The 14,909-nt window shown below is 41.5% G+C and overlaps 1 protein-coding gene across 1 annotated transcript in view; it reads right to left on the bottom strand.

Moving 5' to 3' along the window:
• Window positions 1-13,806, bottom strand: part of LOC126389023 (protocadherin alpha-10-like) — a 40,282-nt gene extending 26,476 nt beyond the window's left edge. The window contains exons 1-2 of the mRNA XM_050042439.1: window positions 13,429-13,806; window positions 8,044-9,986 (exon numbers count right to left, since the gene is read on the bottom strand). Coding sequence (XP_049898396.1) covers window positions 8,044-9,986; window positions 13,429-13,677 — 2,192 coding nt within the window. The 5' untranslated portion in view covers window positions 13,678-13,806. The remainder of the gene's footprint in view (window positions 1-8,043; window positions 9,987-13,428) is intronic.
• Between the last annotated feature and the right edge of the window lie 1,103 nt (window positions 13,807-14,909).

The following is a 14,909-nucleotide window of genomic DNA, read 5'->3' as shown; positions in this document are numbered from 1 at the left end:
CATGCTGCTGCAGCGTGGTATTCAAAGCACACCTGAGACGAAGCAGTCTGTCTTCGCCTGCTTATAACATAGTTGATCCGAAGTACATTAAATTACGAAGAATAACACAAAGCAGTGAATTGTTTCACCTTCTTGACAAACAGTACTACATATTTAGACAGTAAGGCACATCGTCCTCGACTTTCCACACCCAATATTCATGAATATTCTGATACATAATAACAGCATAAGGATTCACAACTCAGCGAACATATACATTATTATTACGACACACTTCTTCTCTTTTTACTCTACTTTTTATGCGTTATACTTGCATCCAAAACTTGAATTCAGCACCACAACAGCAACATTTTGTGCATTGTCATAGAGGAAAGTAGTGCATAGTCCTACGAATCTTTACAATTTGGTTTACCTGACAGCAACGTGACATCTATGTTGTAGAGTATTCTTAAAGTGAAGGGTGACATTTATCTATTTCACAGTGAGTTTAAAAACCATTTGACACTCATGAAAGTACGCGACACAAATGCCACTCATGTTCCTCAAAATTGCAATTGATTTATCCTCTAAAATGTTCCCTCTAGACTCAAGTGACGTATCACATGATGGTAGGATATGATCATAGGAGGTAATGAGATGATAAAAAAAAAAAATACTTCCACTGACGCATGACGTCAAAAGTAACGTCTTCTTCCACGATATTTGTAAAGCTGTACACATTAATTTGATTTTAAATGTGAAGGCTTTTAAAACAGTAGTGCGGTTTTATGTGGTGACACTTTATAGGCAGCTTTGATATATAATGACATATGGGAACATGCCTCTGCCTAAAAAACTAGGATATGTGACACTAAGAGGAATTCAAACCGAACATAAGTACTCGTGTTGAATTTATTTTTAAATTGCAATGTAATAGCGGACACCACAGCTCGACAAAGAAAATAACTGAGTTTAAACTCTTACCTTTTCTTTGTTGGGTAAAGTCTGAGTTCTGGTAAAAGTGTCCCCTCCGTTAATACTGATCAGCTCAGCATCTACAGGCGGAAACGGTGCGGGGAAAACCACTACGTCACTCTTGAGTGTGTCTGAGCTGAAACACACGTCATACTGCTGAGTAGCTTTGGAGTAAGACCAGCTCCCGTCAGGGTGGGTGGTGATCATAGGGGCGCTGTACCTGCTGAAAGTGCCGTCTGTCCTGTGGCATTTTACAGCTATTAAACTGATGAGGCTGAGCAGAAAGATCACTGACACCGACACAATGGCGATCAGCAGATAGAGGTTCAGCGCAGAGAAGCTGTCGTCCTTTATGGGCACATGTCTGAACTGAGTCTGGATGTCAGCTGTGCTCTCAACCACCACCACCTCAATAGACACAGTAGCTGACAGGGAGGGTTCTCCGTTATCAGACACCAACACCACCAAGGGGTGAGTTTTCAGGTCATTGTCACTCATTCTCCTCTTAGTCCTGATTTCTCCGGTGCTGGTTCCGATGCGGAAGAGGTTGTTTCCTTTGGGCTCAGAGAGGTGATAAGAGAGCAGCGCATTGTATCCAGAGTCTGCGTCTACAGCCCTGATCTTTGCCACAAAGTATCCCGCTTCAGCAGAATAGGGGATGCTCTCACTGTTAACGGAGCCGTGCTCAGAATATGGCGCGAGAATTGTTGGATTATTGTCATTTTCATCCAGGATTAAAACGTTGACAGTCACGTTGCTGCTGAGCGGAGGAACACCAGAGTCTGTGGCCTGAACTTTAAACTGAAACGTTTTTAACTCCTCATAGTTAAAAGACTGCAGGCTGACTATATCTCCAGTCTCTGAGTTGATGTTCACCATTGTAGATAACGGCAGTGAGTTACTGTTACTTTGTAAAACTGAATAGCTCACCTGACCATTCTGATCGATGTCAGCATCAATTGCTGAAACAGTTTTTAAAACTGCTCCTACTGGACTGTTTTCTTTCACATAGACGTTGATGATGTTTTCTGTGAATAGAGGTTTGTTATCATTCACATCAGAAACGTGGACATTAATGACACTCGTGCTGGAGAGAGGTGGGCTGCCCTCATCAGTAGCAGTGATGCTGATGTTGTATTCAGCTGAGCTCTCTCTGTCCAGAGGACCGTCCACCACCAACGAGTAGTAATTCTTATAATTTGAATCCAATTTAAAAGGAACATTATTGGAGATTTTACAGTTGACCATCCCATTTTTTCCTCCGTCTTTATCAAGCACTGAAACAAGCGCAATGGCGGTGCCAACGGACGCATCTTCTTTTACGCTGTTTAATAGTGATGTAACAGATATTTCAGGGGCATTGTCATTGACGTCTAAAACTTCAATCAATAATTTGGCATGTGAGGTCATAGGAGAAGAAGCTCCATCACTGGCTTGTACGCGAATCTCAAAAGCATTATTTTCTTCAAAGTCCATATTCTTTTTATTTGTTACAGTTCCAGTTCTTTCATCTATAGCAAACAGATCCGTTTGTTTCCCCCGGTCTATTTCAATGAAGGAATACGATATTTGTCCGTTTTGATCTGCATCTAAATCAGTAGCATTTAGTGTTATTATGGATGTTCCAATCTTAACGTTCTCATATACGCTGGCTTTATACAGAGTTTGACTGAATACAGGAGAGTTATCATTACTGTCTAAGACATTCACTATTATAGTCATGCTGCCAGATTTAGCAGGGGTGCCCCCATCAATAGCAGTCAGTGTGAGTCGGATCACAGACTGTTTTTCTCGGTCTAAAACTTTCTGAAGCTGTAATTCTACAGTTACACTCTCTCCTTTATGTGTGACGAGAGAGAAGTGTTCATTTTGACTCAGCTTGTAGCTGTTCACAGTATTTTTACCGACGTCTGCATCGTGAGCTCGTTTCAATAGAAATTTTGCCCCTGCTGCCGTGCTCTCTGTGATATTGATTATCTGTAACGTGCTTGGGAATGACGGAGAATTATCATTTACATCCAAGATTATAATTTCAATCCGGTACAGTTTTAAAGGGTTATTAATCACTGCTTCTACACTGAGGGAACATTTCTGTTCGTTGCCGCAGAGTTCCTCTCGATCTATTCTCTCATTAACATACAGGACACCAGTCTTTAGATTTACCTCGAAATATTTTCTCTTTGATCCAGCAACGATCTGAAACATGCGGGACTGCAAATCCTGGACATTGATGTTGAGATCTTTAGCGATATTTCCCACAACAGTCCCCAGATTCACCTCCTCTGAGACGGAGTAAGAGAGCTGCCCAGACACCGCTTCCCAGTGACAATCCAGCAGCACGAACAGGAGATATATCCACACAGAGCTCCTTCTGCTCGGCAAATGCATTATTCCACACATTTAGAGACGACATAAAAATAGATTTGGCTGATAAGGTCACTCATATGGATACATTAAACAGCATCACGAAACATATTACATGAATTTATCGGCATATAAGCACTACGATAGGAAAATGGTGGTCGCACCGTTCTCTTTCGCTCCCCGAGTGTCTTTGTTTGAATCGCCTGAGAAACATCATCATCCTCTGAATCTGGGAGGAGCCCCGCGCTACCAAAGAATTAGTTCAAATGTGACGGTCTACAATGTCCTCATGTGGACACTTGCGAGAACTACATTCAACATACAGACACTGATATTAGCAGACCTTTACATTCTTAATTTCCACTTGAACATGTAACTAAAACATTTCATAACTCAAAGAAGAATTGGCTTAACTGCCTAATTTCTCACAGTAATAATTTAGGTTATCCTTTCATATGTTTGTATCTTTTTTTAATGAAATGACCTATTTTCAAAACTAAGTCTGAACTTCACGAGCAACTGATGTGGTTAAAGAAGAAGGTTTTTAAAATATCAACATTCCTGAAAGATGGTTTAGTAAGCACACAAACAAAAAGCAACTTCTGCAAAAGCCAGACACAAAGTGAAAGGAAACACAATCAAACTAAAGGCAAATAATTTATCTCCACAAATACATTGCTAATGTATGAACCAGAATGTAAGCCTAATGTCTATGCGACAGAGTTGAAAACAATCTTTCAATTTTGTCCTGCGGTTTGAAAGCGACACATAACCAGAAACATGCCTTCAGCACCATGGATAGCGACATACACGTTTAAAAACAGCTCACCAGAAAGTCATGACTGACATCACTAATTCAACACATTTCCAGGGTGTCTATTTATATCAAGATATTCAAGTAATTTTGAATATTTCTATAGTACTGTATATTAACTCAAACTCAAGTCAATACTTTTAATCACCTACATGGCACAAAGCGCTTTGCAAAGGACTTTAACTATAACGGCATCAATTCCCACCCAGTTCACAACATTGGTGTAGTGTAATACAATGTCAAGCACGTGATACTATTATGTTCTTACCTTTTCTTTGTTGGGTAAAGTCTGAGTTCTGGTAAAAGTGTCTCCTCCATTAATACTGATCAGCTCCGCATCTACAGGCGGAAACGGTGCGGGGAAAACCACTACGTCACTCTTGAGTGTGTCTGAGCTGAAACACACGTCATACTGCTGAGTAGCTTTGGAGTAAGACCAGCTCCCGTCAGGGTGGGTGGTGATCATTGGGGCGCTGTACCTGCTGAAAGTGCCGTCTGTCCTGTGGCATTTGACAGCTATTAAACTGATGAGGCTGAGCAGAAAGATGACTGACACCGACACAATGGCGATCAGCAGATACAGGTTCAGCGCAGAGAAGCTGTCGTCCTTTATGGGCACATGTCTGAACTGAGTCTGGATGTCAGCTGTGCTCTCAACCACCACCACCTCAATAGACACAGTAGCTGACAGGGAGGGTTCTCCGTTATCAGACACCAACACCACCAAGGGGTGAGTTTTCAGGTCATTGTCACTCATTCTCCTCTTAGTCCTGATTTCTCCGGTGCTGGTTCCGATGCGGAAGAGGTTGTTTCCTTTGGGCTCAGAGAGGTGATAAGAGAGCAGCGCATTGTATCCAGAGTCTGCGTCTACAGCCCTGATCTTTGCCACAAAGTATCCCGCTTCAGCAGAATAGGGGATGCTCTCACTGTTAACGGAGCCGTGCTCAGAATATGGCGCGAGAATTGTTGGATTATTGTCATTTTCATCCAGGATTAAAACGTTGACAGTCACGTTGCTGCTGAGCGGAGGAACACCAGAGTCTGTGGCCTGAACTTTAAACTGAAACGTTTTCAACTCCTCATAGTTAAAAGACTGCAGGCTGACTATATCTCCAGTCTCTGAGTTGATGTTCACCATTGTAGATAACGGCAGTGAGTTACTGTTACTTTGTAAAACTGAATAGCTCACCTGACCATTCTGATCGACGTCAGCATCAATTGCTGAAACAGTTTTTAAAACTGCTCCTACTGGACTGTTTTCTTTCACATAGACGTTGATGATGTTTTCTGTGAATAGAGGTTTGTTATCATTCACATCAGAGACGTGGACATTAATGACACTCGTGCTGGAGAGAGGTGGGCTGCCCTCATCAGTAGCAGTGATGCTGATGTTGTATTCAGCTGAGCTCTCTCTGTCCAGAGGACCGTCCACCACCAACGAGTAGTAATTCTTATAATTTGAATCCAATTTAAAAGGAACATTATTGGAGATTTTACAGTTGACCATCCCATTTTTTCCTCCGTCTTTATCAAGCACTGAAACAAGCGCAATGGCGGTGCCAACGGACGCATCTTCTTTTACGCTGTTTAATAGTGATGTAACAGATATTTCAGGGGCATTGTCATTGACGTCTAAAACTTCAATCAATAATTTGGCATGTGAGGTCATAGGAGAAGAAGCTCCATCACTGGCTTGTACGCGAATCTCAAAAGCATTATTTTCTTCAAAGTCGATATTCTTTTTATTTGTTACAGTTCCAGTTCTTTCATCTATAGCAAACAGATCCGTTTGTTTCCCCCGGTCTATTTCAATGAAGGAATACGATATTTGTCCGTTTTGATCTGCATCTAAATCAGTAGCATTTAGTGTTATTATGGATGTTCCAATCTTAACGTTCTCATATACGCTGGCTTTATACAGAGTTTGACTGAATACAGGAGAGTTATCATTACTGTCTAAGACATTCACTATTATAGTCATGCTGCCAGATTTAGCAGGGGTGCCCCCATCAATAGCAGTCAGTGTGAGTCGGATCACAGACTGTTTTTCTCGGTCTAAAACTTTCTGAAGCTGTAATTCTACAGTTACACTCTCTCCTTTATGTGTGACGAGAGAGAAGTGTTCATTTTGACTCAGCTTGTAGCTGTTCACAGTATTTTTACCGACGTCTGCATCGTGAGCTCGTTTCAATAGAAATTTTGCCCCTGCTGCCGTGCTCTCTGTGATATTGATTATCTGTAACGTGCTTGGGAATGACGGAGAATTATCATTTACATCCAAGATTATAATTTCAATCCGGTACAGTTTTAAAGGGTTATTAATCACTGCTTCTACACTGAGGGAACATTTCTGTTCGTTGCCGCAGAGTTCCTCTCGATCTATTCTCTCATTAACATACAGGACACCAGTCTTTAGATTTACCTCGAAATATTTTCTCTTTGATCCAGCAACGATCTGAAACATGCGGGACTCCAAATCCTGGACATTGATGTTGAGATCTTTAGCGATATTTCCCACAACAGTCCCCAGATTCACCTCCTCTGAGACGGAGTAAGAGAGCTGCCCAGACACCGCTTCCCAGTAACAATCCAGCAGCACGAACAGGAGATATATCCACACACAGCTCCGTCTGCTCGGCAAATGCATTATTCCACACATCGAGAAGGAGCATGGAGGCAAATCTGAGCAATATGTCACAACCTCGAGGAGATCAAAATCAAGGAAGAAGTATTCCGAACAAGTATTTCATTTCCTCGAGCAAACAAGACGACCGTTCTTTGTCGCCCGACGTCTCTTTGTAACAAAGCCCACAGATGCATTATTCGCTGACTCTGGGAGGAGCCCTGTGCTACGAAAGACACCGTCCAAATGTGATGGTCTATAGTGTCCCCATGTGGACATAAGTCATAAGTACATGCTACTGCACAGAAAAACAAAACACTGGAAAGAAGTATACGTTCTGAATTCGCCTTAAACATGAAGCAGTTGCAGAAGTCATAAAGTTAAATGACAGACAAATATTCTGTCAACTGATTTCTGAAATTAACAATATATGACTGAAGTGTTATTAGGAATATAGCTTTCTTTTTTTAATTAACTGAAAATTCAAGAAAATGCCTCAGAGTCCTGAAAGTGATTTATTGTATTTTTTATTTTTTTTTGTATTTTATTTTTTATCCTTTTTTATTCTTTTATTTTTTAATTTTTTTTGTATCTAAAGAGCAAAGTGGCTGCAAACACTAAATCAAAAGTTTATTTCTGGGGATAAATGATGAAATCTTTAACATGTTTTCCAACAGTTGTTGCCAATCATATGTATACATATATTTAAAAACACTGTCCACCTAAACAAAGTTTTGTTTTCCATCGTGTTCTGGTTATTTAAAGCTTAACAAAGCTGAGTTCAGCACCACGGAGAGCGACTCACACAGAGGATACAATCAGCGGCCAAACATGACTCGAATTTGGAAATCATGAACCAATGAACACCAAGCTTCAGCATACGATGTCAAACTACAACACTTAACCTTCATTATTGATAATATCCCCGTGTAGTTCGTGTGAATAGTATGACGGTGTCTTGACCGTTAAGTGGAAACAATCTCTTCCAAATAACGTAAATAAATTGCACCATATTGTGTCTAATACTCTGCAAAGAAAGGGCGTAGCAATATGCACTTAATGTATTTAAATTCTTACCTTTTTTTCATTGGGTAAAGTCTGAGTTCTGGTGAAAGTGTCTCCTCCATTAATACTGATCAATTCCGCATCTACAGGCGGAAACGGTGCGGGGAAAACCACTACGTCACTCTTGAGTGTGTCCGAGCTGAAACACACGTCATACTGCTGAGTAGCTTTGGAGTAAGACCAGCTCCCGTCAGGGTGGGTGGTGATCATTGGGGCGCTGTACCTGCTGAAAGTGCCGTCTGTCCTGTGGCATTTGACAGCTATTAAACTGATGAGGCTGAGCAGAAAGATGACTGACACCGACACAATGGCGATCAGCAGATACAGGTTCAGCGCAGAGAAGCTGTCCTCCTTTATGGGCACATGTCTGAACTGAGTCTGGATGTCAGCTGTGCTCTCAACCACCACCACCTCAATAGACACAGTAGCTGACAGGGAGGGTTCTCCGTTATCAGACACCAACACCACCAAGGGGTGAGTTTTCAGGTCATTGTCACTCATTCTCCTCTTAGTCCTGATTTCTCCGGTGCTGGTTCCGATGCGGAAGAGGTTGTTTCCTTTGGGCTCAGAGAGGTGATAAGAGAGCAGCGCATTGTATCCAGAGTCTGCGTCTACAGCCCTGATCTTTGCCACAAAGTATCCCGCTTCAGCAGAATAGGGGATGCTCTCACTGTTAACGGAGCCGTGCTCAGAATATGGCGCGAGAATTGTTGGATTATTGTCATTTTCATCCAGGATTAAAACGTTGACAGTCACGTTGCTGCTGAGCGGAGGAACACCAGAGTCTGTGGCCTGAACTTTAAACTGAAACGTTTTCAACTCCTCATAGTTAAAAGACTGCAGGCTGACTATATCTCCAGTCTCTGAGTTGATATTCACCATTGTAGATAACGGCAGTGAGTTACTGTTACTTTGTAAAACTGAATAGCTCACCTGACCATTCTGATCGATGTCAGCATCAGTTGCTGAAACAGTTTTTAAAACTGCTCCTACTGGACTGTTTTCTTTCACATAGACATTGATTATGTTTTCTGTGAATAGAGGTTTGTTATCATTCACATCTGAGACGTGGACATTAATGACGCTCGTGCTGGAGAGAGGTGGGCTGCCCTCATCAGTAGCAGTGATGCTGATGTTGTATTCAGCTGAGCTCTCTCTGTTCAGAGGACCGTCCACCACCAACGAGTAGTAATTCTTATAATTTGACTCTAATTTAAACGGAACATTATTGGAGATTTTACAGTTCACCATCGCATTTTTACCCCCGTCCTTATCAGATACTGAAACTAGTGCAATGGCGGTGCCGATAGGTATATCCTCTTTCACGGTGTTTAACAATGACGTAACAGATATTTCAGGGGCATTGTCGTTGACGTCTAAAACTTCAATCAATAATTTGGCATGTGAGGTGAGAGGAGAAGAAGCTCCATCACTGGCTTGTACTCGAATCTCAAAAGCATTATTTTCTTCAAAGTCGATATTCTTTTTATTTGTTACCGTTCCAGTTTTTTCATCTATAGTAAACAGATCCGTTTCTTTTCCTCGGCCTCCTGCACTGAATGAATATAATACTTGTCCATTTTGACCTGCATCCAGATCTGTCGCATTTAATGTTATAATTGATGTTCCAATCTTAGTGTTCTCGTACATACTCACTTTGTACAGAGTTTGAGTGAAGACCGGATGGTTATCATTACTATCCAACACATTTACTATAATCACCATAGTGCCAGATTTAGCAGGAGTTCCTCCATCAATGGCAGTCACTGTGAGTCGGATCACAGACTGTTTTTCTCGGTCTAAAACTTTCTGGAGTAATAATTCGGGGACTACACTCTCTCCTTTATGTGTGACGAGAGAGAAGTGTTCATTCTGGCTCAGCTTGTAGCTGTTTACAGTATTTTTACCGACGTCTGCATCGTGAGCTGGATGCAGAGGGAATTTAGCTCCTGCTGCTGTGCTCTCTGTAATGTTGATTACCTGTGACGTGCTGACAAATGACGGGGAATTGTCATTTACATCCAAGATTATAATTTCAGTCCTGTACAGTTTTAAAGGGTTATTAATCACTGCTTCTACACTGAGGGAACATTTCTGTTCGTTGCCGCAGAGTTCCTCTCGATCTATTCTCTCATTAACATACAGGACACCAGTCTTTAGATTTACCTCGAAATATTTTCTCTTTGATCCAGCAACGATCTGAAACATGCGGGACTCCAAATCCTGGACATTGATGTTGAGATCTTTAGCGATATTTCCGACAACAGTCCCCAGATTCACCTCCTCTGAGACGGAGTAAGAGAGCTGCCCAGACACCGCTTCCCAGTAACAATCCAGCAGCACGAACAGGATATATATCCACACAGAGCTCCTTCTGCTCGGCAAATGCATTATTCCACACATCCAGAGACGGCATAAAGATAGATTTGGCGAATAAGGTCACTCATATGGATACATTAAACAGCATCACGAAATATATTAAATGAATTTATCGGCATATAAGCACTACAATAGGAAAATGGTGGTCGCACCGTCCTCTTTCGCTCCCCGAGTCTCTTTGTTTGAATCGGCTGAGAAACATCATCATCCTCTGAATCTGGGAGGAGCCCCGCGCTACCAACGAGTTAGTTCAAATGTAACGGTCTACAATGTCCTCATGTGGACACTTGCGAGAACTACATTCAACATACAGACACTAATATTATCAGACCAATACATTCATGATTTCCACTTGAACATGTAGCTAATCAATTTCATAACTCAAGGAAGAAGTGGCTTAACTGCTTAATTTATCACAGTGATAATTTCGATTAACACTTCATATGTTTGTATTTCTTTAACAAAATTACCTGTTTTTGACACTAAGTCAAAACTTCACGAGACAACTAATGTGGTTAATGAAGGTTTTTTTTTTTTTTTTTTTAAATCAACATTCCAGAAAGATGGTTTAATCAGCACACAAACAAAAACCCGCTTTCTTCAAAAGCCAGACACGAATAAAGGGAAAAGAAACACAATCAAACTAAAGGCAAAGTATGTATCTTCACAAATACACTGCTGATGTTTGAGCTAGTATGAAAGCCTAATTTCTATGAGACAGGGTTGAAAATAATTTACAATTTTGTCCTGCGGTTTGGAAACCAGAAACATGCGTTCAGCACCATGGATAGCGACATTCACATTCATAAAAGCAGCTCAGCAGAAAATCATGACTGAGGTCACTAATTCAACACATTTCCAATATGTCTATTTATATCAAGATACTCAAGAAATTTTGAATATTTCTACAGTATATTAACTCAAACGCAAGTCACATATTTTTTCCCCTAATCACCTACATGACACAAAGCTTTTTGCAAAGGACTTCAAGTACAACGGCATCAACTCCCACCCAGTTCTCAGCATTGGTGTAGTGTAATACAATGTCAAGCACGTGGTGCTATTATGTTCTTACCTTTTCTTTGTTGGGTAAAGTCTGAGTTCTTGTAAAAGTGTCTCCTCCATTAATACTGATCAGCTCCGCATCTACAGGCGGAAACGGTGCGGGGAAAACCACTACGTCACTCTTGAGTGTGTCTGAGCTGAAACACACGTCATACTGCTGAGTAGCTTTGGAGTAAGACCAGCTCCCGTCAGGGTGGGTGGTGATCATTGGGGCGCTGTACCTGCTGAAAGTGCCGTCTGTCCTGTGGCATTTGACAGCTATTAAACTGATGAGGCTGAGCAGAAAGATGACTGACACCGACACAATGGCGATCAGCAGATACAGGTTCAGCGCAGAGAAGCTGTCCTCCTTTATGGGCACATGTCTGAACTGAGTCTGGATGTCAGCTGTGCTCTCAACCACCACCACCTCAATAGACACAGTAGCTGACAGGGAGGGTTCTCCGTTATCAGACACCAACACCACCAAGGGGTGAGTTTTCAGGTCATTGTCACTCATTCTCCTCTTAGTCCTGATTTCTCCGGTGCTGGTTCCGATGCGGAAGAGGTTGTTTCCTTTGGGCTCAGAGAGGTGATAAGAGAGCAGCGCATTGTATCCAGAGTCTGCGTCTACAGCCCTGATCTTTGCCACAAAGTATCCCGCTTCAGCAGAATAGGGGATGCTCTCACTGTTAACGGAGCCGTGCTCAGAATATGGCGCGAGAATTGTTGGATTATTGTCATTTTCATCCAGGATTAAAACGTTGACAGTCACGTTGCTGCTGAGCGGAGGAACACCAGAGTCTGTGGCCTGAACTTTAAACTGAAACGTTTTTAACTCCTCATAGTTAAAAGACTGCAGGCTGACTATATCTCCAGTCTCTGAGTTGATGTTCACCATTGTAGATAACGGCAGTGAGTTACTGTTACTTTGTAAAACTGAATAGCTCACCTGACCATTCTGATCGATGTCAGCATCAATTGCTGAAACAGTTTTTAAAACTGCTCCTACTGGACTGTTTTCTTTCACATAGACGTTGATTATGTTTTCTGTGAATAGAGGTTTGTTATCATTCACATCTGAGACGTGGACATTAATGACGCTCGTGCTGGAGAGAGGTGGGCTGCCCTCATCAGTAGCAGTGATGCTGATGTTGTATTGAGCTGAGCTCTCTCTGTCCAGAGGACCGTCCACCACCAACGAGTAGTAATTCTTATAATTTGACTCTAATTTAAACGGAACATTATTGGAGATTTTACAGTTCACCATCGCATTTTTACTTCCGTCTTTATCAGATACTGAAACTAGTGCAATGGCGGTGCCGATGGACGCATCCTCTTTTACACTATTTAACAGTGATGTAACAGATATTTCGGGGGCATTGTCATTGACGTCTAAAACTTCAATCAATAATTTGGCATTTGAAGTGAGAGGAGAAGAAGCTCCATCACTGGCTTGTACACGAATCTCAAAAGCATTATTTTCTTCAAAGTCGATATTCTTTTTATTTGTTACAGTTCCAGTTTTTTCATCTATAGTAAACAGATCCGTTTCTTTCCCTCGGCCTACTTTGTTGAGCGAATATAACACTTGTCCATTTTGACCTGCATCTAAATCAGTAGCATTTAATGTTATTATTGATGTTCCAATCTTGGCGTTCTCATACACACTGGCTTTATACAGAGTCTGACTAAATACAGGATGATTATCATTACTGTCTAACACATTGATTATAATAATCATCGTACCAGATTTAGCAGGAGTTCCTCCGTCAATGGCAGTCAGTGTGAGTCGGATCACAGGCTGTTTTTCTCTGTCTAAAACTTTCTGAAGCTGTAATTCTGGAGATATACTTTCACCTTTATGTGTGACGAGAGAGAAGTGTTCATTTTGGCTCAGCTTGTAGCTGTTTACAGTGTTTTTTCCGACGTCTGCGTCGTCAGCAGGATGAAGATGAAATCTAGCTCCTGCTGCTGTGTTCTCTGTAATGTTGAATACCTGTGACTGGCTGAGAAATGACGGGGAATTATCATTCACGTCTAAGATTATAATTTCAATCCGGTACAGTTTTAAAGGGTTATTAATCACTGCTTCTACACTGAGGGAACATTTCTGTTCGTTGCCGCAGAGTTCCTCTCGATCTATTCTCTCATTAACATAAAGGACACCAGTCTTTAGATTTACCTCGAAATATTTTCTCTTTGATCCAGCAACGATCTGAAACATGCGGGACTCCAAATCCTGGACATTGATGTTGAGATCTTTAGCGATATTTCCCACAACGGTCCCCAGATTCACCTCCTCTGAGACGGAGTAAGAGAGCTGCCCAGACACCGCTTCCCAGTAACAACCAGCAGCACGAACAGGAGATATATCCACACACAGCTCCTTCTGCTCGGCAAATGCATTATTCCACGCATCGAGAAGGAGCATATGGGCAAACTAGAACAACATGTCACAACGACCACAAGAACAAAATCGAGGAAGAAGTATTCCAAATAAATATTTTTGGCATTTCCAGGAGCAAACAAGACGACCGTTCTTTGTAGCCCGACGTCTCTTTGTAACAAAGCCCACAGATGCATCATCCGCTGACTCTGGGAGGAGCCCTGAGCTACTAAAGAAACCGTCCAAATGTGATGGTCTATAGTGTCCCCATGTGGACATACGTCATAATTACACGCTACATCAAACTTCATCACATCAGAAATATGTACATACTCGATTCTCTTTAAACACGAGGCAATGCAAAAAATCAAAGAGTCACATTATAAATGAAAACGTTTGGCACACTGATTTCTGCAATTCATATAATATGATTAACGTATTCTAAACAGCATCCTTTAGAAATTAACCGTAATTTGAAGCAAAAGCTTTTCAGAATGACAGTGAGTTATTTTTATGTGCTAAATGCTGAAATACCATCTGTGACTTTTTTCTATCTAAAAATCAAAGTGAATATAAAGAGTGGATCAAAAGTTTTCTTGAGGATAAATTATAAAATCACTCACATAATGTTGAAAAGTTGTAACCAAAAATATGTGTGAATGTACTGAAAACATTGTGCACTTAAACAACATACTTGTTTTGCACCCTGTTATGGGAACTGAAAGTTGAGTTCAGCACCACGGATAGCGACTCACATAGCAGCCAAATCGACTGAAAGTTCGACACTATCAACTTATGAACAGCAAGCTACAGTGTATGTAAATAACATCGCGGTTTCTTGATGGTTACGTGGCACAAATCTCTCTTTGAAATGACGTAAATAAAATGGCGCCATATTGTTACAAATTATCAAATGAACGGTGTAACAACGCATAGGCCTATTTAATGAGGAAAACAATCCTGAAGTGAAATTAGTTGCTTTTTCTTACCTTTTTTTCATTGGGTAAAGTCTGAGTTCTGGTGAAAGTGTCTCCTCCGTTAATACTGATCAATTCCGCATCTACAGGCGGAAACGGTGCGGGGAAAACCACAACGTCACTCTTGAGTGTGTCTGAGCTGAAACACACGTCATACTGCTGAGTAGCTTTGGAGTAAGACCAGCTCCCGTCAGGGTGGGTGGTGATCATTGGGGCGCTGTACCTGCTGAAAGTGCCGTCTGTCCTGTGGCATTTGACAGCTATTAAACTGATGAGGCTGAGCAGAAAGATGACTGACAC

The sequence above is a fragment of the Epinephelus moara genome, chromosome 4 (genome assembly GCF_006386435.1).
Source record: "Epinephelus moara isolate mb chromosome 4, YSFRI_EMoa_1.0, whole genome shotgun sequence".
NCBI lineage: Eukaryota > Metazoa > Chordata > Actinopteri > Perciformes > Serranidae > Epinephelus > Epinephelus moara.
The sequence above is the reverse complement of the archived record's forward strand: the minus strand, read 5'-3'. Positions and strand labels throughout refer to the sequence as shown.